This window comes from Helianthus annuus, chromosome 10, assembly GCF_002127325.2.
Source record: "Helianthus annuus cultivar XRQ/B chromosome 10, HanXRQr2.0-SUNRISE, whole genome shotgun sequence".
Classification (NCBI taxonomy): Eukaryota; Viridiplantae; Streptophyta; class Magnoliopsida; order Asterales; family Asteraceae; genus Helianthus; species Helianthus annuus.
The window spans coordinates 109,207,098-109,232,445 of NC_035442.2; the positions used below are offsets into that span (position 1 = coordinate 109,207,098).

General features: G+C 42.0%; 1 protein-coding gene across 1 annotated transcript; it reads right to left on the reverse strand.

Moving 5' to 3' along the window:
* Positions 1 to 22,026: 22,026 nt before the first annotated feature.
* LOC110881895 lies at positions 22,027 to 24,500 on the reverse strand. The gene is made up of 4 exons (XM_022130037.1): positions 23,810 to 24,500; positions 23,512 to 23,738; positions 23,174 to 23,438; positions 22,027 to 22,181 (listed from the first exon to the last, which is right to left on the reverse strand). The coding sequence occupies exons 1-4, from the start codon at positions 24,498 to 24,500 to the stop codon at positions 22,027 to 22,029; spliced, it is 1,338 nt and encodes a 445-aa protein (XP_021985729.1).
* Positions 24,501 to 25,348: the final 848 nt, after the last annotated feature.

The window sequence follows — 25,348 nt, forward strand, 5'->3', positions numbered from 1 at the left end:
AACTAAAGAACCTGTGCAAGTCTTCAATCTTCAACCCGAACTCGAACCAATGATTCCCGTGATCCAAGCTCTTCAAACGCAGCACTTCAATCTCCAAAATAAGCTTTTCGACTCCACAAATTCGTAACCCTATTGACGGCAATTTTGTTTCATATATATACCCAAGAACATCTCATCAAAACCTAACCGAAAAACAAGTTTTCTGCGTATTTGGACCCTAGACGCTACGCGACGGGTACCCCCTTAAGGGGTCGCGTACGGCGGCGCCCTTTAACCTGTTGTTTTATTTTTTGCAAATTGGAAATAAATAATCCCAACTCATTGTTATTGGCCAATAATAATCCCAACTCATTTAATCACCAATAATAATCCGAACTATTCACTTTTGTTTGTAAAATACTCCCATGTTAAAAAAAACACTAACTAGGTTAAAATATTGCTGATGTGGCTTAACACGTGTGGACTGACATGGCTGGTTAACATCTTACATGTGTATAAAATGATTATTAGCCTGATTTGCACACACAATCGCACTCTCCTTCAAAACCCTAATTCTACAAATTCGCATTCAAATCCCGTTTTTCCTCCAAACTGCTCGTTTTGACTCGTTTTTCATCATTTTAAGCAACGGGACCTGAAATCATAGCTTAACGTCAGCACTATCAAAATTTTAACCTAAACTAGACTTAAAATAACCAAAAAAATGACCAAAATATACACTATAAACATATGTACTTTGCAGTACATCAAACATCCCCACACTTAGCATTTTTTTCGTCCTCGAAAAAGATATGCAAACGGAATCATAGATAAGCAAATAATCGGGTTAAAAAGTATTTATATTTATTAAAGTCGAAATTTATGTTAGCCACGATTAAAAATATGTTTGTCCCTTTAAACCCGAACCCGGTTCCAAGCCCTTATCATGCAAGTTTAGTTCAAATACGGTCAGTCTACCTAGGGTCTCACACTAGAATCCACAGTCCATCTAATTCCTCCTCGAGCTTATGGAACAAAAGGAACGATCACTGGACCAATTCCTAACCATTTTATATAAAAATCAAGAGAATTTAAAATCATATATATATATATATATATATATATATTTCATTTTCTCCTTTTTTTCTGTTTCTTGAGCCTAGACGTTGCTTTACCTAACCTAGAGGTATTCCGGTTATAAAGTCGCTATCCCCAACTCGGATTACATAGGCGTCGGTAATTTTTTTTCTTTGCAATTTCGATTTCACACATCCTAGAGGCATTCCGGTTGTAGAGTCGCTATCCCCAACCTAGATTACATAGGCCTGTGCTACTTTCATTTAGTTTCTAGCTCAAATTTTTTTTTTTCTATATTTTTTCATGACTAAAAAATTCTAACGATTTTAACTTATAACGGTGTTCTTTATACTATTATCAGCAGTTTCAATTTCCCATTTTTCCCAGGTGAGCACCCACTAGCAAACCGACAATTAAGGTATATTAGATCAAAGGAACCTAGAACCAGACCGGGCCTATTCACATATCCCAAACTAGACAAAAGCACAGCTATTTTTTCTCTTATTATTATTATTATTATTATTATTATTATTATTATTATTATTATTATTATTATTATTATTATATAACCCAAATAAAAACCTAATTTGCAAACTTCTTTATTCGAAAGACAATTTCTGATTATTCCATTTTTTTAACTAAAAAAGTTCACTACGACTCTAATGTCCCATCCCCACACTCGAGATTTGCATTGTCCCTAATGCAAGAGTAGAACAAGACTCAAACAAACCAAACTAGAAACTACCTACGAAAGAAAAACAAAAGAAAATAAAAAAGAAATACAAAACTCTAAAATGAAAAAGACTTAGCTCGAAAAATATGAGACTGTCAACGTGCCAGTCAATTCTGTAAGTGCCCTCCAATACCGAACGTGCTCAGCAAACAATACCAAAACTCTCTCTCACATGAACGGAAAGCGGCTCCAATCATCAACCTAAATCAAACATACCATACCAAACAAACTACTACCAAACATCCATAGTACCAACATCCGAAGTTTAAAAGAAAAATAAAAAACATATTATCTTCCTAACACAACCCAACTGAATTACTAAAGCAGCATAAAATAAAATAGTCATAAAAGGATATATACCGCTTCATTCCATCTCCATCACTTGTCGCCTTCCTCCTCATCCATCTGCTGCACACCTGAACCTCCTGCCTGCTGCCATCCATACTGGCCACCATAACCATAACACTCTGTCCACCCCACTGATCATACCCCGGATACTATCCATAGACATACGGAACCTGCTGCTCACCGCCATAAACTGGTGGTGGAAGTAATCTGGAAAAAGGTGGAGGCACATCTAAATGCATACTTGACATCATATACCTATCATGTCATCCTGGCGGTGGTGGCTCTGCATCGTTCACTGATGATCAACTCTCGTTCTTTCCTCTAGCTGATCGAAACGCTGCTAGTTAAGGTCATAAGCAGCTTCATGAGTGAATGGATCGGGTCGTAGCTGTCAGGCCTGGCGAAGTGGGTGCTGCGGAGCTGGAATCTCATGTCTCTGCGAAGGTCTCTGCTGACGTGGCGGAAAAGAACCCTGTAAGATATTTGCCACCTCAGTGTCTGCTGGCGGCTAAACCTGTGCACCCTGTCTGAACTCCCATTCCGGCGGATCCGAATATGACAAAATACCCGCTAATTGTAGATCCCCAACACTTTAGTAAGTCATTGGAACATTCTCTCTCATCTGCTCCAACTTGTATTTCGTGAAAGCACCCAAATTAGTCGCTAACCTAGTAATGTACGACCCAAGATCCATCGCTGCCCGGTTTCCCCCTCTACGCGGCCGATTACAAGACCATGCGAAGAAACTCGCCAAATTCCAATTCTGCTTCTCAACCATACACATCAAAGCAAAGAGATCTTACCAGTTAGCCTTGTTCTCACCCGACCTTCTTGCCACAATCGTAGTTGCCAACACCTTCAGAATATACCTATGAATCGGATCACGAACCGTAGAGATAAGGTTCATGTCGGAGAACGGTGCGGTCGAAATCGTCTCCCAGAATCTAGCCAACTCCTCCGGACCCAAGCAATTTGGTCGCGCATGATTGTATACACCTCTCAACCCATTAACAAAGTCATCTGTCTGCACCTCCCACTCAGTGTAGAAACCCAAAGCTACCCCAAACTCAGCAATGCTCATCTCATACAGATTTCTGCCCAACGAAAACGAAACCATATTCTTCTCAGCAAATGTACCCTCTTTATGATGAAAGGTACAATGACACTCAAGTGTCAGCTCTGTATGTTGTGGCCAACGACAATCCATTGTCGCTCTCAGTCTCGGCCCAAGCAAGTCTGCTACACGGTCACTGACCCCCATGCCTTGCAACCATTCCCAATCAATTATGCGATCTTCTAAGAGATTGGTTTTCACATATTTAACTAGCTTTTCCCTTTCTTCAATGTCTTCTTCAAAATCCAAGACTGGGTGATCAACTAGCCTTTCAACTCGAGCATAAACTCTCCGATCTCGTCCTCGATATTTGATCTTCCTTTTCTTTGGGTTACTGGACGAGCCCTCACCTGACATGTTCCTGCAAAACACGAAAGATTTAAGCGATACGAAACAAATGAAAACTATTTTTTAATTTTTTTGGTTTTTTTTAATTTGGAAATTTGGAAACAGCCGTATAGCATTATGTTCGCGACTGAAACCGAAAATAAAATTGATGAAAAACATGGGTTACCGTTTACAAAAGCGCAAGTTAAACACAACTTTGCCCAAATGGAGATTGAGTACGGGAAAAATGTTGTGAACTTATACATGCATATTAGTAAACCCGACACTTAACTCTAAGTACTAACTAGCTAGACTCGATGACTCGAACGACTCAAGACTCAATGTACACTATCTCCTCCCGGCACGTTAATTGTCCTCAATTAAGCATAAGTGCCAAAATATCCCAACATTTAGGCTAAAGAAGTAAGAGTTTGAAACTTTGAAACCACAAGGTGACGTTTTGTGAAGCAAAACTCATTGAGAAACTAATTAGATTTGCAAAAATTAGGTCAAAAACCTATTTTCTTTTAACAAAAACCTCTTAGTGTTAGCCAAACAAACCCCATAAAGCTCAAACACGTGGCCTAGATGTCCAAACATACCCCATAAATCTCAAACACCCGCAAATAAATCAACCCGAACCATCCGCAAGCCCCACTATGTAAAATCAACCCAAACAAACCCAACCGCATACTATTAACATTATCAAAACATCAAAAATCACTACTTTAACGAACTACCCAAACCCTAGACCTAAAATATGACTGACCCGACAAAAAGAATGAAAAATAAAGTTACCTACTAACGAGAAATCACAGAAAACATACCTTGGAGTCGGATTTAGCAAGAAAAATTTTTTCTTGAACTTGTGGTGCACAAACTTGTCGAAAACGCGAAGAGTTATCGCGATTTTGGGTGAAAATGATGGTGGGAATTGTAGGGAAAGCGATTGTCGTGATGTAGGAAGAAGAATGGTGTGATTTGGTGGAGAAATGAGTAAGTTATGGTGGGAAGAGTGACATTGCGGCTAGGGTTTCGTAATGGTGAAAGATGAATTGTTAGCCAGCGAATAAAGGTCAAAAAATGAATTGAACCGGTTAGGGAGGGCCTCGCGCTATGCGTAGGTGTCAGAGGGGGGCGTCGCGTACGGTGGCGCCTCCAAACTAATTAAAATCTGACCCCCCCCCCCTAGGTGCTACGCGACGGGCCTAGACGCTATGTCTAGGTCTGTTTTTCACAGAATGTTTCGAAAATTTGGAGCTTTCATGCCTTAGAAATTTTTTCAAACACTTTCCCAACCATCCAAAACTCCCAAAAAAAAATTCTAAGTGTTAAACAAACATACCTGGGACCTCTTTTCTCATGCTTTCTCCGTTCCATAGCGGTGCCGAAACCTGCGAAATTCTCGAAGACACAAAACAAAGACTGACAATCTACCAAAACACTGTTAGAAAGCAATAATAACTCAAATGACGACTCTTATACAAGCGATACAAAATGAACACTTGGGTTTTCACCCAAAACACTAAGTGGCGGCTTTTAGTGGAATTTCGAGAGGAGTTTCCTCCATCTCATTCTTATCTATCGCTCCTCCAATATAGTGCTTCAAATGGTGGCCATTTACCTTCCAACTCCGGCTATCGGACTCATCCATAATCTCAACTACTCCATACGGAAACACATAATGAACCATATACGGTCCCGACCACTTTGACTTCAACTTCCCCGCAAACAATTTCAATCTCGAATTGTAGAGAAGAACTTTATCACCCTTGCTAAATTCTTTGATCTTCCTTAACTTACGATCATGTAGGGCTTTCGTTTTATCCTTCATGCCCAAAGATCGAGCATAAGCTGCATCTCTAAGCTCCTCAAGCTCATGGATTTGAAAGAAGCTTTTCCTAGCGGCTTCGGTCATATCAAGGTTAACGGTTTTTAAAGCCCAAAGTGCTCGGTGTTCTAGCTCTACGGGAAGATGACAAGCTTTTCCATAGACAATCATAAATGGTGTGGTTCCTAAGGGTGTTTTGTAAGCGGTTCGAAATGCCCACAATGCATCGTCAAGCTTGTCGGACCAATCCTTTCTACTATTTCCAACGGTTTTCTCTAAAATACGTTTGATACCACGATTTGCGTTCTCCACTTGACCACTCGTCTGTGGATGGTACACGGTAGACAAACGATGAGTGACTCCGTAGCGTGCAAGCAACTTTTCCATCAATGCATTGCAAAAGTGAGTACCACAGTCACTGATTAAAGCTTTAGGTGTACCAAAGAGGGAAAAGAGTTTCTTGAGGAAACTCAATACTACTCGGGCTTCATTCGTAGGAAGACCTTGAGCCACAACCCACTTAGACACGTTGTCGATTGCCACAAGTATATAACGATTCCCTTTTGAGACGGGAAAGGGTCCCATGAAGTTAATGCCCCAAACATCAAAAACCTCCAACACTTGGATTGGGTTTTGAGGCATCTCATCTTTGGCTGAAATGTTTCCGGCTTGTTAACAAGCATCACATGTTTTCACGAACTCAACGACATCACGAAGTACGTTAGGCCAATAAAATCCACAATCGAACACCTTTTATGCGGTGGCATATGCACCATGATGGCCTCCCGTTAGACCTTCATGCACATGTTTAAGGATATTCAAACCTTCCTCTCGCGACACACATCGTCTTAGAATCTTATCTCCCCCTATTCCAAAGAGAAACGGATCATTCCACACATACTTCTTCGACTCACTAAGGAACTTCCTTCTCTGTTGTGTGGTCATCCCCTTCACAATTTTACCACTCGAAAGATAATTCGCTAAATCATAAAACCATGGCAATCCCTCCTTCTCGGCCTCTACAAACTCAATCGACTCGTGAGGAAATGTATCTCCTACCTCCTCCTCACGAATCTCATCTCTCCTAGGGTCTTATAAATGTGAAAGATGACCGGCTGCTACGTTGTCGACCCCTCTCTTATCTCTAATCTCGATATCGGACTCGGAAAGCAATAGAATCCACCGAATAAGTCGGGGTTTGGCGTCTTTCTTTTGGAAAAGAAAATGCAGCGCAGAGTGGTCGGTGAAAACTATGGTCTTGGAGAGTACGAGGTACGAGCGGAACTTGTCGAACGCGAAAACTACAGCTAAGAGCTCTTTCTCTGTGGTGGTGTAGTTCTCTTGAGCATCATTTAACGTTTTTCTCGCGTAGTAAATGGGGTGAAATTTCTTGTCCTTTCTTTGTCCTAATACCGCCCCAACGGCATAGTCACTCGCATCACACATGAGCTCAAACGGCAAGCTCCAATCGGGCGAGATAAGAATAGGTGCACTTACAAGCTATTCCTTCAAAAAGTTGAAGGCCTTAAGATACTCCTCGTAAAATATGAATGGAACATCCTTCTCTATGACGTGACTGTGTCGTCCCGATCAGTCAATGTCACACCCCCAAAAATCCACACGCGGAGTACCACCGCATGGAGGCGTGACATGACCAGGATCAAGCCATCCATCATATTGAACAACATAAGAAAATAGAAAAATCCAACCCATCAATATAAAAGGTGTTCAAAACCAAACATAGTTTTCGTATTCAGCGGAAGCATAAATGTAACAAATCCAACTTAAGTTTTAAGTTCACAAAATGTAAATGTATGTCATGGGACTCAACAGTCCATGTGCCCACAACGATCGTGCCTCCCGTGCAAGCTCCATGAGTACCTATGGTCCTGCAAGGCATGTAACCGAAAGTCAACAACTAGTTGAGCGAGTTCACAGTAAGTAAGTTCGTAATAGTAGGTCCGTTGCATCACCATACGTTATTAACTAAGTCAATTGTATGTTCATTTAGTGGGGGCTTCCCATGTGTGTATGTACTAGACTAGAGGTAACCATAAGTGTTCTTCTTAACCCGAGAACAGTAGTACGTACGAGGTTTACGTAGGTTTTACGTAAGCATCCTTCTTAACCCGAGGACAGTGGTACGCGGGGATTTACGTAGGTTTTACGTAAGTTCCTGTCACAAACCGAGGCAGTAGTGAATATAAGTTTACGTAGGTTTTACGTAAGTGCCCTTCGCATCCTTAGGACAGTGATAAGTACAAGTATACGTAGGTTTTACGTATGGGTCCTTCACATCCGAGGACAATGGTAGATAGTCTAGTAACAGTGTAAGTACAAGTATTTGTTCAATCCCATTCCTTCAATCTCATTCCCAACCCCTGGGAATTCCCATGCCTTGGTAAGAGTGTGAACTCACCTTGGTTTGCTCGGCAGATTACACGAAAGGTTACTTGAACTAAGAGTGGTCAACCACGTCCTAACAGGGTTACCATACAAGTCAGGTCTAGGTTCAAGTAATGCACGTATGCTCACACATAAGTTACAGGTTACGAACATGTATAGATCATGGCAAACACCTATTTTCATGTTAACACATTAACGGTCATAATGTATTCAACTTGTGCGATTGAAAGGTTGGGCTCGCACAAGTCTAGTGGCCTTGTGCGAGTCATCCGTTGGAGCCCAATAATACCCGGCCCAATATCAAGAAACCCAAACAAAACTATAAACATAACCACGGTCCAGATAACATGTCTTGTGCGACCCATTTGAGCTTGTGCGACTGGTTTTTGGGCCATTCGATCCAATAACACATCAAGTTCAAACAGTGTGTGTGAGGCCCAAGATCTTGTGCGAACGGCACCATCTTGTGCGGTCCGCCAGATCTTGTGCGATCATGCATAAATAAGCAGTACTAGGTGCCTTATGTGTTTGTACCCTGTCTTGTGCGATGCACTTGTGCGATCAGATCAGGTCTTGTGTGACCTGACCTTGTGCGACCGAGAGGGACTTGTGCGTTTGGTTTTAAATTCTGTTTTTCATGCATATCAGTTACAACATTCAATGGTTTCCAACTTCGTTATCAATTAACACAATCACAGATTCTAACCACTCCTTAAATCGATCAAACAAGGTTTTTATCTTAAAGTTCATATGAACCCTAATTTAATTCATAGCATGAACATCAACCACAAGTAAACACCTTAACGAGTTCACGGCCTTGATTACAAGCAGGTACCATACACAACAACATGAAAATCATCCAAATAATAACACATTCACAGCCGGTTAACAAGCATCCGATTCTTAGAACCATATGCAATCCGATGAACATTATCTAATACACATATGCAATCCGATTTCATGAACAATAAACCTCATCATTGATTCCTAAACATAACCAAACCATTCAGATCCAAACCCATATAGAGTCGATTACAATCATTCATGATCAATCACATAATATTTATACCAAGATAATAATACATCATCATATATCTTCAACCGAAATAAAAATACATAACATGAAACACTAACCGATTAGAGAGTATAACAAGGATGATTCGAATGCTAAGATCTTCGATTGAAAGAGAGTGTGTTGCCGTCGAGTTTGAGAGGAGAGAAAGAGATAGTAGGGTTTGTAAACTTGTGTGATTAGGTAACGTGTGGAATTTATACCAACACCCTAGGTGTTGTGCGACTGATGGAGTGGGCCGAACCCTCCTAGTGGGCTGCCCTTAAATCCGTATACAAGAGTGTAGCCCGAGTGGGCTTGTGTGATTGGTTCATGTTGTGCGTTTTGGGTTGTTTATATACATACACAAAGCACATATCAAACATAACATTCATTTAATCAAATCACTTTCATATAATCACATTACGTACATATACGTTACATCAAGCACAAAGACGTGTTCTGAAATACGAGTTGTCACATTATTCCCAAGTTGAAAGAAATTTCGTCCCGAAATTTGGTACGTACTCACTGAGGAAGCTAGTTAAGTTGCATGATTTTCCTGGTTTTCCTGGGGTGTCACATCCTCCCCCCATTGCTCTGGAATTTCGTCCCGAAATTCCGTGGTAGCTTCAGCCTCAGTAGTGGTTGTACTGTTTGCGAACAATTGGGGATATTTTTGCTTCATTTGATCTTCACGTTCCCAGGTGAACTCTGGGCCACGACGGGAGTTCCAACAAACTCGAACAAGAGGTATTCTGGTGTGCTTGAGGACCTTAACATCCCGGTCCATGATTTCAACAGGTTCCTCGACGAATCGCAACTGTTCGTCGATAGTGAGCTCCTTCAAAGGAACTATGAGGGTCTCATCTGACAGACACTTCTTCAGATTCGACACGTGAAAGACGTTGTGAACCGCACCGAGTTCTACCGGTAGGTTTAGTTTGTAGGCCACTTTGCCTATTCTTTCTATGATTTCGAACGGTCCGACATACCGCGGATTCAGTTTACCCCGTTTGCCAAAACGAACCACACCCTTCTAGGGTGAGACTTTGAGTAGCACTCGATCCCCAACTTGGAACTCGAGTGGTTTCCTGCGCTTATCAGCGTAGCTTTTCTGACGGTCACGAGCTGCCGCCATGCGTTGCCGTATCTGTGCAATCCGTTCAGTAGCATCCACTACCATTTCTGGACCTATGATTTAGCTATCCCCCTTTTCTGCCCAACAGAGAGGTGACCGGCATTTACGTCCGTACAATGCCTCGAATGGAGCGGCTTGAATGCTGGTGTGGTAACTGTTATTGTACGAAAACTCCACTAACGGGAAATGCTTTTCCCAGCTGTTGCCAAAATCAATAACACACGCCCGAAGCATGTCTTTTAGAGTCTGGATAGTACGCTCAGACTGCCCATCCATCTGAGGGTGGTAAGCTGTGCTCATGTCTAATCGAGAGCCAAAAGATTTGTGCATTGCTTGCCACAGTTCTGAAGTAAATCGTGCATCTCGATCAGAGATAATAGAGGTCGGCACTCCGTGCCTTGAAACAACTTCCTTAAGATATACGTCTGCTAGAGTGGAGAACTTATCCGTTTCCTTAATAGCCAGGAAGTGTGCAGACTTTGTGAGTCGATCCACGATCACCCAAATGGTATCGTTCCCATGTTGCGATCTAGGTAGGCCAGTAACAAAATCCATGGAAATTTCCTCCCATTTCCATTGTGGTATCTTGGGTTGCTGAAGTAGGCCTGATGGTTTCTGGTATTCCGATTTGACTCTCGCACAAGTCAAGCACTTGCTAACGTATGTTGCTATGTGAGCTTTCATGCTAGGCCACCAATACGTTGTTCTGATATCATGGTACATTTTATCCGAACCTGGATGTACCGAGTAGCGAGACTTGTGTGCTTCATCCATCACAAGTTCTCGTAAACCGCCATATAGTGGGACCCAAATACGCCCCGTTACATAATAGGCGCCGTCTTCCTTCTGTTCTAATCGTTGCCTTGAGCCACGTAAGGCTTCAGCCCTTACGTTTTCTGGTTTCAATGCTTCTACCTGAGCATCTCGTATCTGTGCAGGAAGACCAGACTGAATAGTAAGCTGTAGCGCTCGCACGCATCTAGGTAGAGTGTTTTTTCGACTGAGGGCGTCAGCCACAATGTTGGCTTTGCCTGGATGGTACTTGATGGCGCATTCGTAATCATTAAGTAGCTCAACCCATCGACGTTGACGCATGTTCAATTCCTTCTGCTTGAAGATATGCTCGAGACTCCTGTGATCGGTGTAGATAGTGCACTTGGTACCGTACAGATAGTGTCGCCATATCTTAAGTGCAAAAACAACAGCTCCCAGCTCTAAATCGTGCGTAGTATAGTTCCGGTCATGAACCTTGAGTTGGTGCGAAGCATAAGCAATGACCTTGTCACGCTGCATTAACACACATCCAAGACCCTGAATGGATGCGTCGCAATAAACCACGAAATCGTATGTGCCCTCTGGCAATGAGAGGATAGGTGCACTGCAGAGTCTATCCTTTAAGTGCTGAAAAGCGGTTTCCTGGGTATTACCCCAACGATAGGTGACACCCTTCTGTGTCAGTAGTGTAAGCGGCTGTGCAATTTTTTAGATGTCTTTAATGAACCTTCTGTAGTAACCTGCCAAACCCAAGAATTGGCGTATTTCCGTTGGTGTACGTGGTGCAGGCCAGTTCCTGATCGAGTCTACCTTGGATGGATCCACATGAATCCCGTCCTTGTTTACCACGTGGCCTAGAAAGTGGACTGCACGAAGCCAGAAGTCGCATTTTGAAAACTTGGCGTACAACTGTTCTGTTCGAAGGAGCTTCAAAATAAGTCGCAAATGCTGCTCGTGTTCCTCCTGACTCTTGGAGTAGATCAGGATGTCGTCGATGAAGACAATCACAAACTTGTCTAAATAAGGTTTGCACACTCTGTTCATAAGATCCATGAAGACTGCCGGTGCGTTCGTTAGCCCGAATGGCATGACAAGAAACTCGTAGTGGCCGTAGCGAGTTCTAAATGTTGTTTTGGAGACGTCCTCATCCCAGACTCTCAGTTGATGGTAGCCTGACCTCAGATCTATCTTCGAATAATAGCTCGACCCTTGCAATTGGTCGAACAGGTCGTCGATGCGTGGAAGAGGATAGCGATTCTTCATTTTCACCTTGTTGAGCTCGCGATAATCAATGCACATCCTGAAGGTACCGTCCTTCTTTTTCACGAATAATACTGGAGCTCCCCAAGGCGAAGAGCTAGGACGAATAAAACCCTTATCCAAGAGTTCTTATAGTTGCTTAGACAGTTCTTCCAGCTCAGTTGGAGCTAAGCGATATGGTGCACGAGCTATGGGTGCTGCTCCTGGAGCTAGTTCAATCTGGAATTCGACCTGGCGATGAGGCGGTAGCCCAGGTAAATCTTCAGGAAACACCTGAGGAAAGTCGCGTACTACTGGAATGTCCTCCAATCTCTTCTCTTTCGTCGATGCATCAGTAACAAGCGCTAAAATAGCGGTGTGGCCCTTGCGCAAACACTTCTGGGCCTTAAGAAAGGAAATGATGCCTACTACAACACCACATTTGTCGCCTTGAACTTCGAGAGGTTCTTTACCAGAACGGGGAATACGAACAATCTTCTCCTTGCATAAGATCTCTGCTTGCTGTTGGGATAACCAATCCATACCAATGACGATGTCGAAACTACCTAAAGCTATGGGAATTAGGTCGATAGAGAAAGTCTGACCAGCAAGGATAAGATTACAACCCTGAACTATGTGTGTGGCCTCTAGACTTTTACCATTCGCTAACTCTACGACATGCTTAGTGTTCATAAGTGTAGGTGTGCGCTTGAGCATTTGACTAACTTTCAAAGACATATAACTGGTATCCGCACCCGAATCAAACAATACAGTAACATAAAAGTCGTCAAGAAGAAACTTACCCATAACTACGTTGGGATCATTCCTGGCATCACCCTGCCCCAGCACAAAAGCACGACCCCTAGCGCCGTTGTTCCCATCATTGTTATTTCCCCCGTTGTTGTTTCCGTTGCCTTGGTTATTGTTGTTGTTGTTGTTGTTCTGGTTTTGGTTTAACTGGGGGCAGTGTCTTTTGAAGTGACCTTCAGCGCCACAATGAAAACATCCCTTGTTGCCCTGTTGCTGATTCTGCGGTGTTTGCTGCTGCTGCTGCTTGTTCTGAGTTACAGGCCGTGGGCTCCTACAATCCTTGGCCTCATGACCTATCTTGAGGCACCTCTGACAGCGACCCTTGTTGCACTAGCCACTGTGGTGTCTGTTACAATTGTTGCACCTTGGGTGATTTCCTTGATATCTTTTCTGCCCGTGACTACCAGAAGATTGCTGACCGGGGTTCTGGTTGTTGTCAGTCTTTCGCTGCTGCATCTGAGACTGAACTGAAGCTGAACCCTTGCTGGAATCCCCCTCCCATTTTCTCTTGTTGTCACTGGGAGTAGCAGGAGTGACAGAAGTGGTAGCGGTAGTAGCAGCGCTGATACGTTTAGGCAGCCTGTTCTGATCCACTGCCTGATCCGTGGGGCGATGAGCAAGACGTTGAATGTCCTGGATATTACCAAGGTTGGCCGATGTCACATGGCTTTGAATTTCTGGTGCTAGCCCCTTGAGATACAACTCAATACGCTTGATTGGAGGGTCCACCATGGTTGGACACAAGATGGCCAGCTCATTTGACCGTTTCGTATAAGCTTCAATTTCCGACCCTGTCATTTTCAGATGAAAGGGCTCCACTTCCAACTTGTGGATGTCACCACGTGTGCAGTATTCCCGTTTGATGAGTTCCTTAAAATCATTCCAAGGGGTGGCATTAGCAGCTGCCAACCCTAAGATCTGAACTTGCGCATTCCACCAAGTCAGCGCAATGCCTTCTAGGGGACCAGTGGCGTACTTCACCCTGCGATCCACAGGGCATTCACACATCTCAAATACTGACTCGAGCTTTTCAAACCAATGGAGGAGTCCAACTGCTCCTTCAGTGCCACTGAACGTGCTAGGACGACAGTCCATGAAATTCTTGAAAGTGCAAACAGGTTGCTGAGCGTGTTGACCTCCTGCTTTTACGGCTGCAAGTGCCGCAGCAACTTGTTCGTTAATGAGAGCCGTCAACTGGGCTTGAGTCATGTTAATACGTCCAGCCATGATCTTCATAGCAAAGGTAACATAAGTAAGAGAGGTTCGTGAATAGTGCGATGACAGAAGAGAGTGAGCACACAAGTATTCTCAAGCAATAGTGGTTATGTGTATCTAAGCATACCATGAGCAAAGTTCTATGTAATCTAGCAAGTAGGCAATAAAACACATACCATATTACCTAGAATGTTGAGTCTTGCACGTGGAGCGAGGTGTCGTGGATCGTTGAGCACTGTACTGGTTATAGTCTGGTTTTAATAAAAACGTTTTCCCCATATTAAAACCAAGTTCTCTATAACCAATGGCTCTGATACCAATCTGTCACACCCCCAAAAATCCACACGCGGAGTACCACCGCATGGAGGCGTGACATGACCAGGATCAAGCCACCCATCATATTGAACAACATAAGAAAATAGAAAAATCCAACCCATCAATATAAAAGGTGTTCAAAACCAAACATAGTTTTCGTATTCAGCGGAAGCATAAATGTAACAAATCCAACTTAAGTTTTAAGTTCACAAAATGTAAATGTATGTCATGGGACTCAACAGTCCATGTGCCCACAACGATCGCGCCTCCCGTGCAAGCTCCATGAGTACCTATGGTCCTGCAAGGCATGTAACAGAAAGTCAACAACTAGTTGAGCGAGTTCACAGTAAGTAAGTTCGTAATAGTAGGTCCGTTGCATCACCATACGTTATTAACTAAGACAATTGTATGTTCATTTAGTGGGGGCTTCCCATGTGTGTATGTACTAGACTAGAGGTAACCATAAGTGTTCTTCTTAACCCGAGAACAGTAGTACGTACGAGGTTTACGTAGGTTTTACGTAAGCGTCCTTCTTAACCCGAGGACAGTGGTACGCGGGGGTTTACGTAGGTTTTACGTAAGTGCCTGTCACAACCCGAGGCAGTAGTGAATATAAGTTTACGTAGGTTTTACGTAAGTGTCCTTCGCATCCTTAGGACAGGATAAGTACAAGTATACGTAGGTTTTACGTATGGGTCCTTCACATCCGAGGACGATGGTAGATAGTCTAGTAACAGTGTAAGTACAAGTATTTGTTCAATCCCATTCCCAACCCCCGGGAATTCCCATGCCTTGGTAAGAGTGTGAACTCACCTTGGTTTGCTCGGCAGATTACACGAAAGGTTACTTGAACTAAGAGTGGTCAACCACGTCCTAACAGGGTTACCATACAAGTCAGGTCTAGGTTCAAGTAATGCACGTATGCTCACACATAAGTTACAGGTTATGAACATGTATAGATCATGGCAAACACCTATTTTCATGTTAACACATTAACAGTCATAATGTATTCAACTTGTGCGATTGAAAGGTTGGGCTCGCACAAGTCTAGTGGCCTTGTGCGAGTCATCCGTTGGAGCCTAATAATACCCGGCCCAATATCCAGAAATCCAAACAAAACTATAAACATAACCACGGTCCAGATAACATGTCTTGTGCGACCCGTTTGAGCTTGTGCGACTGGGTTTTGGGCCATTCGATCCAATAACACGTCAAGTTCAAATAGTGTGTGTGAGGCCCAAGATCTTGTGCAAACGGCACCATCTTGTGCGGTCCGCCAGATCTTGTGCGATCATGTATAAATAAGCAGTACTAGGTGCCTTATGTGTTTGTACCCTGTCTTGTGCGATACACTTGTGCGATCAAATCAGGTCTTGTGTGACCTGACCTTGTGCGACCGAGAGGGACTTGTGCGTTTGGTTTTAAATTCCGTTTTTCATGCATATCAGTTACAACATTCAATGGTTTCCAACTTCGTTATCAATTAACACAATCACAGATTCTAACCACTCCTTTAATCGATCAAACAAGGTTTTTATCTTAAAGTTAATATGAACCCTAATTTAATTCATAGCATGAACATCAACCACAAGTAAACACCTTAACGAGTTCACGGCCTTGATTACAAGCAGGTACCATACACAACAACATGAAAATCATCCGAATAATAACACATTCACAGCCGGTTAACAAGCATCCGATTCTTAGAACCATATGCGATCCGATGAACATTATCTAATACACATATGCAATCCAATTTCATGAACAATAAACCTCATCATTCATTCCTAAACATGACCAAACCATTTAGATCCAAACCCATATAGAGTCGATTACAATCATTCATGATCAATCACATAATATTCATACCAAGATAATAATACATCATCATATATCATCAACCGAAATAAAAATACATAACATGAAACACTAACCGATTAGAGAGTATAACAAGGATGATTCGAATGCTAAGATCTTCGATTGAAAGAGAGTGTGTTGTCGTCGAGTTTGAGAGGAGAGAAAGAGATAGTAGGGTTTGTAAACTTGTGTGATTAGGTAACGTGTGGAATTTATACCAACACCCTAGGTGTTGTGCGACTGATGGAGTGGGCCGAACCCTCCTAGTGGGCTGCCCTTAAATCCGAATACAAGAGTGTAGCCCGAGTGGGCTTGTGTGATTGGTTCATGTTGTGCGTTTTGGGCTGTTTATATACATACACAAAGCACATATCAAACATAACATTTATTTAATCAAATCACTTTCATATAATCACATTACGTACACATACATTACATCAAGCACAAAGACGTGTTCTGAAATACGAGTTGTCACAGTCAAAAACCCAATTAAACCTAGGTAGCTAGGGTAAGTCGGGTATCGTATCCATGAAGAGCATGTGGTCAGTATCGCACGACCCATTCGATTAATTTGACTATTTACAAATAATGTACAAAGTGATTATGAAGATTGCTAATTTTATTTGTTTGTTTGGTTTTGAAAATAAATCGGATTGAACCGACAATTTGATGTTGTTCTTAAAACAATGTGTGATTAGTTAAGATTGTAAACTAAACTAAAATGTTGAAACAAGAATTAGGAATACGGATCACACCCGATTCGATAATTGCAAGACGTAGGGTTCCAACATGTTTTAACTTGATTCAATTGCATACAGTGATTAACGGACTACTATCACGAAACTTAGGGGCCAATTTCTATCTACGTTTTAGACAACGGACCACAATGCACTTCATTACCTCGGACATGTAAATCCTAACCTAAGATAAGGCATAATTGCACATAACCATTTCGCAAAGTCATAACTTTATCATCGTTCGACAATTCACGAATTCGAAACAAATGCAAGACAATTATCCAAGGTTCAAATACTAAATAATTTGTCACAAAATCAAATCAAAATACAAATGCATAAACCCTAGAAAATCTTACAACATCTACACCGGGGTGAAACCGAAGAGACTAGCCGCTCATGGTTGGGTGGACGCGATCACCGGCCGAAGAACACGAACACGGGGCCATGACCTTGAGCCTTGAGGAGTGGTGGAGGTTAGGGTTTGAAGGTTTGATGGAGAATGATTGGAGATGATGGAAATGGTGATTGTGGAATGGATTAGGGTTCTAGGTTAGAGGTGAATGGTAGGTGGTGTTAGAGATGATTGGGAATGGGTTAGATGCTTAGGAATGATCCCCTCTAGTGTTTTTGAACTCCCTTTTCCAAAATTGACTTTCTCTCTCAAAAAGTCCCGTTTTTACTAATCAGTCGGTGTGCAGCAGATAATGCGTCAATTTCTTGCTCTTCAAAACCTTATATTTTGATTCGTCTCGTCGAGCTACTCCAAATGCATATATTATAAGCCCCGAAACTCATTTTCTAGCTCAGGATATGCCAAAATGAAGTTTGGACTGTTTCTTGCGCAGAGTTCAGCTCAGTTTTTCCTCTTTTTGCATTTTCTTCAATTATGTCCTCTCTAGCATCCGCACAAAGCTTCAGTACATCTCCAAAATGCACCTTAAACCCGTCAATTCCTGCAAAAAAAACAAACCATATCAAAGTAGTGTATTCTAGAAAGTAACTTCGTGTAATTAACCGACATTAAAACCATTAAGCTATGGAATTTTACCAACCCATCACATCCCCACACTTGTCTTTTGCTTGCCCTCAAGCAAATCTGTTTTTCACTTTCACTTGGGTCGAACGAAAAACACACTCCCCATTCCCGAGATTAAGGTTAAGGTCTATTGTCATGCCCGGTTCAAACTTTTTACAATTTTCGACCTATTTAGCAATAAATGATTAATCATGTAAAATGGTTATCCAAGATTAACCCGCCCTTGAAACTATAATTCATGCACATCCCTCACAATGTTCTCTCCACTCGGTTTAAAATTTGGCTAATTAGATAATGAATTATCACTTTCTAAGTAATCACTCAAAACCGATTAGAACACGTACCCGCATAGGCTTGCAACTCAATCATTCTCCACCACCGAACATGAATACTAAGCACAAGTCAAAAGAGCTTTGAAGGATTGTAACGGGGCTAGGTTAAGGGTATGGAATAGGATGTTTTTAAGTGGCGAAGGTGATGAAAACTCAATTTTTATTACAAAACAACTAATCTAACATGATTAACTATAAACATCAAGCTAAGAGGTAACGAGTTTCGCCTTTTATTCAATAACTACCACTCATATTTTTGCATTTTTCTCAACAATTTTTCTCTTCTTTTTCACAACTTTTCTGAATTTTTTGATTTTTTTTCGCAAAATGTAAAGCACAACTATACAAACAAATAGACCTACAATCGAATTTTCATCACACGGGTTTAAAAGAAAAAGTGTTAACGGTTGTGGGCTAAACGGGTTGATCAAACGAAAGGTTTAGGCTCAAAGTTGGCGACTAGGGGATTTATTTGGGTGAAGGTAAGCAAATGGTGTAAACGGAAAAGGTTTACCTAATGCCTTAATCATTCTCGTGCTTGTATTCGGTCTATGGTCTCAAACGTATCAAAAGTCGCAAATTCTACAATACGTGACTAATGGTCCACTCAAACAAAGAAAACACAAATATGTAATTCTATGATGTAAAAGTGGCTCAAAACCTCACATATAAAGGGTATGGTATGTGACATGCATGATGTGCTAGTTTCTTAGGCGGATTATTCCGAAATAACCACCTGCTAAATACCTGTCATGCTAATTAACTTGAACTTGACCATGACAAAAGACCAAATGGGTTGTGTCATCTCTCGTTAACTTAGTTACTTGTGCTTTTTAGATCGCTTCAAACAAAGACATTTTGAAAAATTTTTGAAATTTTCCCCCATCCCTACACTTGAGGTAAACATTGTCCTCAATGTGTAGTATTTAAATGAATGGGTCAAAAATCGAAAACTTTTACTCCCTCATCCCCACTTGAGGTAAACATTGTACTCAATGTGTAAGAACTAGAGTTTTTAAAACGCACAAGGGATGTGACACGGCTAACCTCCTCAAAATTTCACCCCGGAAAATAAAATACAATTTCCAATCCACTTATTTGCTAACTAAAAATCAAAATTAAAAAAGAAATGTATGCACCTAATTTTTGAGCTCATTACTCGTGTGCTCTTCTTCTCTTCAAGAAAGTGGTCGTCCCACGAACATAATGTACTTACAAATATTAACCCTTGTGTAGAAGCATGCTTCTCACAACCATTAAAATTTATTAGCTAACCTAGTTCTACCACTTTTATGAAAATATTACCAAGTCATACGTTAGTTCATTTTGATTTATGTGTAAAAATAATTTACAATAACAATAAACCTAACTCACATTCGTAGGAATCACGGTTGCATTTAGCTTATGCAACAAGCCCTTTTAAACGACCCGATAGCTCGGGAGGACGAGTGGGTCTCATGAGGGTTATATAGGGAACACACCCACAACGTTCATTTAACTAAGAAAATAAAATAAAACGAAAATAATACAAACTCTACAACAATCATACCTGATTTGCCTCTCATGGTGGTCGAAGTGCACATTTGCCTACCGAGTTTCCAACATACGATGGGTAGTTGGCATGCCAGATCCATTCTCTTTTTATTTTACGTGGCATGCGTATTAAACTATTTTGGGGTCGTTTCTTGACGAATTGTCCAATGTCTTGCAAGGCCACCCTTCGAATCCTTATACCTGAACCCACATCCCCAAATTTGTTGGTTGGAGTGATAAGTGTGGGAGAAGGAGAGATATGACTTTGAGCTTCTTTTGCCTCTGACCCGTCTTGCGGTGTTACGTCTTCCATTCGGTTCAAACATTCATATTCTTGCTCCGGAAGATCTATAACCTCTTCCACCACATTACCATCCACCATTGTACCATTAGCCAACATCTCTTGGTCTCGTCTAAGTTGAGCCAATTCTTCGGCAAGTTGATCCACTTTCTTTGCCAAGGCTTCATCAGCTTTATCTCTCGCCTCAAGTTCCTTCTTCAGTTCCATCTTAATCTCTTGATTTGAAGTAATGATAGCATTCATGATTGCATCGAGCTTGGAACTTATTGAATATTGAGGTTCTTCGGATGCTGGTTGAGAGCATTCATTATAATAATCATCATACTCCTCCCGATAACTTGAGAAATGTGGCAATTCGGGTTCATAGTTGTTATAACCCCAATCTTGCTCATAATGGTAATCCATCACTGAATAGTAATATTCTTGATAATTTGGTGGTGGTGGTGGTCTATCGTATGGATAATGTGAGGATGGACCATTGAAATCTTCATAATTTGCCCTCCTATATTCATACAATCCGCTGAGGTAGTCTTCCCAATCCTTGTAAGCTTGAACTTTTTCGTAGAAAACAGAGCAATCCTCTAAATAATGCTCTCCGCTTCCGCAACACTCACATGGATCATCATCAACCCAATTCATATTGAAAATAATTGATGCAAAACACGTACCTGCACACACAAGCTCGACCACCCAAAGTAAAATCACGAATATACAAGAAAGAAAAAAAACTAAACTAAAATCGAACAAGCAATGAAATACTAAGCGCACTAGCTCCCCGGCAACGGCGCCATTTTGACGTGACCGTGTCGTCCCGATCAGTCAAAAACCCAATTAAACCTAGGTAGCTAGGGTAAGTCGGGTATCGTATCCACGAAGAGCGTGTGGTCAATATCGCACGACCCGTTCCATTAATTAGACTATTTACAAATAATGTACAAAGTGATTATGAAGATTGCTAATTTTATTTGTTTGTTTGGTTTTGAAAATAAATCGGATTGAACCGACAAATTGATGTTGTTCTTAAAACAATGTGTGATTAGTTAAGATTGTAAACTAAACTAAAATGTTGAAACAAGAATTAGGAATACGGATCACACCCGATTCAATAATTGTAAGACGTAGGGTTCCAACATGTTTTAACTTGATTCAATTGCATATAGTGATTAACGGACTACTATCACGAAACTTAGGGGCCAATTTCTATCTACGTTTTAGACAACGGACCACAATGCACTTCATTACCTCGGACATGTAAATCCTAACCTAAGATAAGGCATAATTGCACATAACCATTTCGCAAAGTCATAACTTTATCATCGTTCGACAATTCACGAATTCGAAACAAATGCAAGACAATTATCCAAGGTTCAAATACTAAATAATTTGTCACAAAATCAAATCAAAATACAAATGCATAAACCCTAAAAAATCTTACAACATCTACACCGGGGTGAAACCGAAGAGACTAGCCGCTCATGGTTGGGTGGGCGCGATCACCGGCCAACAAACACGAACACGGGGCCATGACCTTGAGCCTTGAGGAGTGGTGGAGGTTAGGGTTTGAAGGTTTGATGGAGAATGATTGAAGATGATGGAAATGGTGATTGTGGAATGGATTAGGGTTCTAGGTTAGAGGTGAATGGTGTTAGAGATGATTGGGAATGGGTTAGATGCTTAGAAATGATCCCCTCTAGTGTTTTTGAACTCCCTTTTCCAAAATTGACTTTCTCTCTCAAAAAATCTCGTTTTTACTAATCAGCCGGTGCGCAGCAGATAATGCGTCAATTTCTGGCTCTTCAAAACCTTATATTTTGATTCATCTCGTCGAGCCACCCCAAATGCATATATTATAAGCCCCGAAACTCATTTTCTAGCTCAGGATAAGCCAAAATGAAGTTTGGACTGTTTCTAGCGTAGAGTTCAGCTCAGTTTTTCCTCTTTTTCCATTTTCTTCAATTATGTTCTCTCTAGCATCCGCACAAAGCTTCAGTAAATCTCCAAAATGCACCTTAAACCCGTCAATGCCTGCAAAACACAAACCATATCAAAATAGTGTATTCTAGAAAGTAACCTCGTGTGATTAACCGAAATTAAAACCATTAAGCTATGGATTTTTTACCGACCCATCATTCTAGAAGACGGGTCATGGGGCGAGTTATCTTAGAGAAATCCCTAATGAAGCGTCTATAGAATCTCGCATGACCAAGAAAACTCCGAATCGACTTTATGCTAGTGGGTGGAGGTAACCTGCTAATGGTATTTATTTTCGCACGATCCACCTCTATACCATCCCTGAAAATATTATGTCCTAAAATAATACCTTCAATCACCATGAAGTGACACTTTTCCCAATTCAACATCAGCTTCGTCTCAACGCACCTCTTCAACATCCTCTCAAGATTCTTCTAACACTCATCGAACGAGTTACCATAGACCGAAAAATCGTCCATGAAAACCTCCATGGAACTCTCAATCATATCCTGGAATATGGCAACCATGCACCGCTGAAAGGTAGTTGGAGCGTTACACAGCCCAAATCGCATGCGTCGGTACGTGTAAGTGCCATAGGGGCATGTAAAGGTAGTCTTATCCTGATCCTCTGGTGCGATGGGGATGTTGAAATAACCAGAAAACCCGTCGAGAAAACAATAAAATTGTTGACCCGCGAGACACTCCAACATCTGATCGAAAGGGCAATGGGATGTGGTCCTTTCAGGTGGCATCATTCAACTTCTGGTAGTCGATGCACACTCGCCAACCCGTGACCGTACGAGAAGAGATAAGCTCATTCTTGGAATTCATGACAACGGTCATCCCTCCCTTCTTAGGGATAACCTGAGTGGGACTAACCCATGGTGAATCTGAGATGGAATATATCATCCCGGCATCTAGGAGTTATAGAACCACCTTCTTCACTACCTCTAACATGTTGGGGTTGAGGCACCTTTAGGGTTGCACCACCGGTTTGAAAACGTCCTCCATGAGAATCCGGTGAGTGCAATAAGAAGGGCTTTTACCCTTAATGTCGGACAACCTCCATGCAATGGCCTCTTTGTTGGCCTTCAACACTTCCAACAACCTCAACTTCTCCCCATCCTCCAACTTCGATGAGATAATAACAGGTAGCTCAGAACCCTCCCCTAAAAAGGCATATTCTAAATGAGATGGAAGGACCTTAAGCTCTAAGGGTGGGGGTGGGATGGTGTCATCACTAACGGCTAACGCTTCGGGAATCAAAGGAATCCCCTCATCTTCAACTTCATCCAACCTTAGCGACTCCTCCTAGTAAGTCGTCTCCACTAATGTACTCTAGACAATGGTCAACATATGAGATGAACGAGTTCAAGAAATATACGGAATGGTAAGGACCACTATAGTCATTAGAACCACTCGGGTGGTTCATGGAACGATCTATCTCAAAGGTGACTCTATCCTCACCGACTCTAAGTGTGATCTTACCATCGAATACATCTATGAGGGCTTTAGCGGTAAGCAAAAACGGACGACCAGGTATGATGGGAACTCTCTCATCCGCTTCCATATCGAGAATGATGAAATCAGCGGGAAAACAAACTTGTCGACCTTAACAAGCAAATTCTCAACAATACCCCTCGGGTATTTCACAGATCGATCGGCTAAAGACAATGTCATACGGGTAGGTGAAATTTCGCCTAAGTCTAGCTTCTCGTAGAGAGAGAAGGGCATCAAATTGATGCTAGCACCTAGGTCGGCTAAGGCTCGAGTATTGGTGTTACTACCAAATAGACATGGAATAGTAAAAATGTCGGGATCGGTGAGCTTCTCCGGAAGCTTATTCAGAACGACTGAGGAGCACCCTCCATTCAATGGAACAGTCGACAACTCCTCTAACTTCTCCTTGTTTCTAAGAAGGTCCTTTAAGAACTTCACGTACTTAGGCATAGATTGGAGTGCCTCAATGAAAGGTAGATTAATCTTCAATTGCTTGAAGATATCTAGGAATTGCCCGTATTCCTTGGAGTACTTTTGGTTCCTAAGACGTGTAGGAAACGGGACACGCGAATGATCTACGAGTGGAGAAGGTCTAATGTCTACGGGTGGTTTTTCTACTTTCTTCTCACCTTGAGGCTCACCGGGCTGTGTGGTACTTGCTGGGCCTAGCCTTGATTGCACTTTGCCGGGAACCTCCATCTCGATTTCTTCATCTACAATCTCCTCATCTTCCTCTGCTACTCTCTCCTCAACTCTCGGGTTCCCTACGGTTTTGCCACTACGAGTGGTAATGGCTTTGGCGTGGGCGTTAGGGTTCGGTTGGGTGTTACCCGCAAATTGACCGGGTAATCTCTCCTCAAGTTTCCTAGACATGTCACCTACGGCCCTCTGAAGGTCTTGGAAAGAGGCTGGTGGTTCTTAAGCATAAGGTCGTGTTCAGTAAGGATCTTTTGGGTGGTTTGGTCCTTAACGACTAATGGGCTCATCATGGCCTCTATCCTCTCAAGCCTACCCCCTAGATCACTATTTGAACCCTGAACTAGTTGAACCTGACTACTTGACCCCCCATCCCTGACCTGTCCATTGAACCCCTTATTGAACTACCCATTTGAACCCCCACCAAAGAATGAACCTTGTCCCCTGTTTGGATTTTGAGCTAATTGGAAACCAGGGGGTTACCATTGGAACGGAAATTATTATTGTAATTATTATTATTACGCCAACCCGAATTAAAATTACTACCAAACCCATTAGGTTGACCTCTACCTTGACCTCCTCCCACGAAATCGACCTGCTCCTCACCAACTAACAATGGACACGCATTCGTATCGTGACCCCCTCGACAAAACTCACACTTATCAACCTTTGCCTTAATCTCCTTGAGCTCTCTAGTGACGTTTTCTAACACGGCGGCTATACTAGGGTCCATAGTGATATGGCTCACCCCACGGGTGGGTGCACTAGTAGTGGTATTTGAATTTCCACTTTGATACCGTCGATCAGATCGCGACTGAGATTGAGATTGGCAAATGTCTCGAAATGCTCTAAACACTCGGCAACAGTAAGAATGCCCATCATATGACCTCCCGCATCAGTGTCAAAATGATCACGAGTCTTTTGGGTGAGATCGTTATAAAATTTCTCACAAAGGGCCCAATCAGAAAGACCGTGCTGGGAGCATCGAGCGACAAGGTTTTGAAATCACTCCCAAGCAAGGTAAT